General features: G+C 42.1%; 1 protein-coding gene across 1 annotated transcript; it reads right to left on the bottom strand.

The window, feature by feature from the left end:
• Positions 1-1,213, bottom strand: LOC114711314 (protein SRC2-like). The gene has a single exon (XM_028895690.1). It carries the CDS (start codon positions 1,073-1,075, stop codon positions 221-223), a length of 855 nt encoding a protein of 284 aa, XP_028751523.1. The 5' UTR covers positions 1,076-1,213; the 3' UTR covers positions 1-220.
• Positions 1,214-3,852: the final 2,639 nt, after the last annotated feature.

The raw sequence follows: 3,852 nt of genomic DNA, 5'->3' as shown, positions 1-3,852 counted from the left end.
TGAATTAATAATACTTATAAGCATGCGTTTCATGTATACTGACTCAAAGTTCTTATATTTCGCAATTAAACGCCCCATATTCATAGGACTATTCGCAACACTTCAAAATCCAAAATGATTTATACACATTCAAAGGAGCTAAACATGATGCAGATTATCAGTTAAAACATTACAACTACTTCAAAATTACAACCCACAGGAGGGGGGAAGAAAAAGGTGATCAGAAATCAAATCCACCAGCATCATCAAAGCCTGCATCATACCCAGCATCGTAATCAGCAGCATCGGAGACCATATCTCCGATCAGCAAACCGCCGAGAGCTCCACCCAACAACCCGGCTCCCAAACCCATCCCAAATTTGTTCTTCTTCGCCGGTTTCTGAACCGGCGGGTACCCGTAGCCCGGTTGTGCGGGCGGGTACCCACCATATGCCGGTGGATACCCTCCCTGGTGTGGAGGTGGCGGGTACCCGTAACCAGCTGCGTACTGTGGCGGCGGAGGAGGATATGCTCCATGCGGTGGAGGGTATGGCGCGCCATATGCCGGTGCCGAGCTGGATCCCGCCGCTGAGGGAGGATACGCCATCACTGGCTCACCCTTTGAAACTCCCTCCGGATACGCCTTCCCGGCCGGCGCAGCGACCGGAGCGGTGACCTTTTCCCCAAATTTGTAAGAGAAATTCAACGATCCCTTGGGTTTCCCTGAGGGCTTCCTAACCTGGTAGCTGACGAACTGCGCCGACTTGCCATCGCCGGTGTTATCCAGAAGCTCTTTGACTGGGACGTGAACGACACCGATGTCCTTGTCGCCGGCCATGGAACGCTCAGATTTGAGCTTGATTTCGATGGAGAGACGGTTCTGGCGCGCCGCCGATTCGTTGACGTTGAATTTCATGGGGAAATTCCAGGTGGGGCTGGTGCCACCGTCTCTGTCAACGGGGGTCTTGGCCTTCTGGTTCTGGTAGGCGTCGCCGGAAATCGAAACGACGGCGTAAACGTCCATCTTGGAGAAAAGGTTGACATCTTTAAGATCTTTAGCGGAAATTATCGTGAGCTCTAACGGTAAGTATTCCATATCTGTGTGCTGAGTCTTGAAGAAGGAGAAGAAGGACGAAGAAGAAGATAGTTGATGAAGGCTGAGACTTGGGAGAGAAGACCGAAGGATTGAATCAATAAATGGAGATTGGACCTGTTCTCTCTATTAACGAGGCATGCTTGTACGCGTGTGTACATATATGGGTAGAGCCGCGAATCAGGAATCTTCCTCGCGCTTGATGAGTAGTTCCGCATTGACGCGTCAGTTTTTATCCTCTCTTTTTTTATAAGTGAAAAAGGTTGTATTTCTTAATCGTTCTTCTTCGTTGACAACTTTTTTTTGGGCAAATTTCACTGTAGGACCGCACAAGACAATTAATCTCAAAGAACCTCCAAAACTTTCTGAAATCTCACTGCAGGACCAAGGGGCCAATCTGATATTAATTCCACAAACAAAATGACGCCACTACCCTTAGCATCAGGTGAACCAGTCCACATGTGAACGGACTGATTCCACGTGTGAATATATGTATTTATTCTGCAAATTGGCTAGTTCCCCTTGCAAATGCGCTCTCCTGCACTTTTTCCCTCACGGACGCATGCATCAGGTGAACCAGTCCACATGTGAACGGACTGATTCCACATGTGAATATATGTATTTATTCTGCAAATTGGCTAATTCCCCTTGCAAATGCGCTCTTCCGCACTTGTTCCTTCACGGACGCATGCATCAGGTGAACCAGTCTACATGTGAACGGACTGATTTCACGTGTGAATATATGTATTTCATCTGCAAATTGGCTAGTTCCCCTTGCAAATGCGTCTCCCACACTTGTTCCCTCACGAACGCATGCATCAGGTGAACCAGTCCACATGTGAACGGACTGATTCCACGTGTGAACATATGTATTTATTCTGCAAATTGGCTAGTTCTCATTGCAAATGCACTCTCTCGCACTTGTTCCCTCCTACTAGGGGCAGTGGCGTCATTTCATTTGTGGAATTAATATCAAATTGGCCCCTTGGTCCTGCAGTGAGGTTTCAGAAAGTTTTAGGGGCTCTTTGAGATTAATTGTCTTCTGCGGTCCTACAGTGAAATTTTCCCCCTTTTTTTCCCCTTTCAATGTATTTCCCTCAGCGGATCACAAGATCTCATAGTTCTTTTTATTTTCTTTTTTTATTTTTATGTTTTTAAAATCCAGTCCAGATTGGCATGTAATTTTGTAGAGAATATGGGAAATAATTATAAACCGTCCGCTAAAATCCATGCTTGAGGAGGATCGATTCCATGGGACCCGGTCATATGGTGTGCGTCAGCGTAATCGTCATCATCGCAGATAAAAAAATTAGGGCATAGTTTCATATTCTTCAAAAATTTAGTGCTCATCACTTTTGTAATCATTGTAAACTCATACCATTTACTCCCTTAGGTCTTATTTGAAGCGTTTTAATTTTAAATTAATTATTTTTAAATAAAGATATTTTTTTAAAAAAATAGTAGTTAAGAAATTATCTTTATTTTATATTCTATAGGTATTAAAATAATTATTTTAAACAAATATAAAAAAATAAATCTAAACAATCTAAATAAGATCTGGATGGTTCAAATCTAATAAGAAGCATCGTGAGTGGTTGCGGATCCATTAGGTTGATAACTAAATCAAATATTCTCCCTCCACTTTTAAAATTTCCAGAAGAAAGGAGAAAAATAAAGAAAAGTACAAAAGAAAGCCTCAGCAAACGCGGTATATACGCTGAAGAATTGAAAATTACGCAGCCTTGCGTACCCGTGTACTGAGCACTCTCAAGACTATCTCTCTCTTTCTTTTCTCAGCCTTCACTATGAAGGAAACAAAAACAATAAGCAAATTCAAGAATTTATGAATATATAATATAATCATTATCTTTTGTTTTCTTAATTATTTTTATATCACCTTTTCATTTATTTAATTTAATAATTTCACATTCCTCCAAACAAATTCTGCATAAGATGCTTTTTTTTTTTAATGAAAAAGGACAACAGGAAGGAACTACAGAAAAGCAACGCAAAAACAAAAACAGCCCCTACAGACTACTCCCCGTCCGTCTCAGATAAGTCGGGAGGGGGCTGATCAAACAGGCAGAAAATTCCATCAATTCTATGGGCGTACTTAGCTAAAGAATCAGCTAGAGGGATCAAATCCCTTCCTACATGACAAAAGACAACACACCAGTCTCTATTAATAGTAAACCTGACATCATCAACTAAATCTTTAAAAGGGTGACTTCCTTCACATCCCCGAGTCGCCAAGTTGATAGCCTCCATGCTGTCTGAATAAATAAGAATCTTTCGATGACCTCTAGTCCAACCTAAATTCAAGCCGTGCAATATCCCCATCAGTTCCGCAATGGTTGGAGGTACATTAGTAATCTTAGCACAAAAACCACATATCCAGTTATCTGAATAGTCTTTGAGTACTCCTCCACAGTCGCTGAGCCCATTCCTGAGAACCGAACCATCCACTTCTAGCTTAACAAAAGAAACATCGGTAGCCTCCATCACTTGCCTCAGAGTAGACTCCACCCTGTAAACTTCACATTTGCTTTCTAAATTGTAATCCAAACAAACTCTAAAGAAGCTGTCATTTGCATCTCTCCTGTTACTGAATTCTCGATCACTAAACATTCTACATATATTCCATATTTGGTATTAGAATAGAACACATCACCTGGAACTGGAAGCCTGTACACCGTTGTATTCCTGCTGTACATATTCCATATTCCCTAGTACTACCTCCGGTCCTAATTATAAGAGCCAGTTGACTGATTTGAGGAGAT

This window comes from Neltuma alba, unplaced genomic scaffold, assembly GCF_004799145.2.
Source record: "Neltuma alba isolate B1F8T4 unplaced genomic scaffold, ASM479914v2 tig00011289_pilon, whole genome shotgun sequence".
In the NCBI taxonomy this organism is placed as follows: Eukaryota; Viridiplantae; Streptophyta; class Magnoliopsida; order Fabales; family Fabaceae; genus Neltuma; species Neltuma alba.
Note: the sequence above shows the minus strand (reverse complement) of the source record. Positions and strands in the feature narration are given on the sequence as shown.

Bases quoted from the DNA above. Each gene is read 5' to 3' on its own strand.
- LOC114711314 (XM_028895690.1), bottom strand. From the start codon at position 1,075: ATGGAATACTTACCGTTAGAGCTCACGATAATTTCCGCTAAAGATCTT.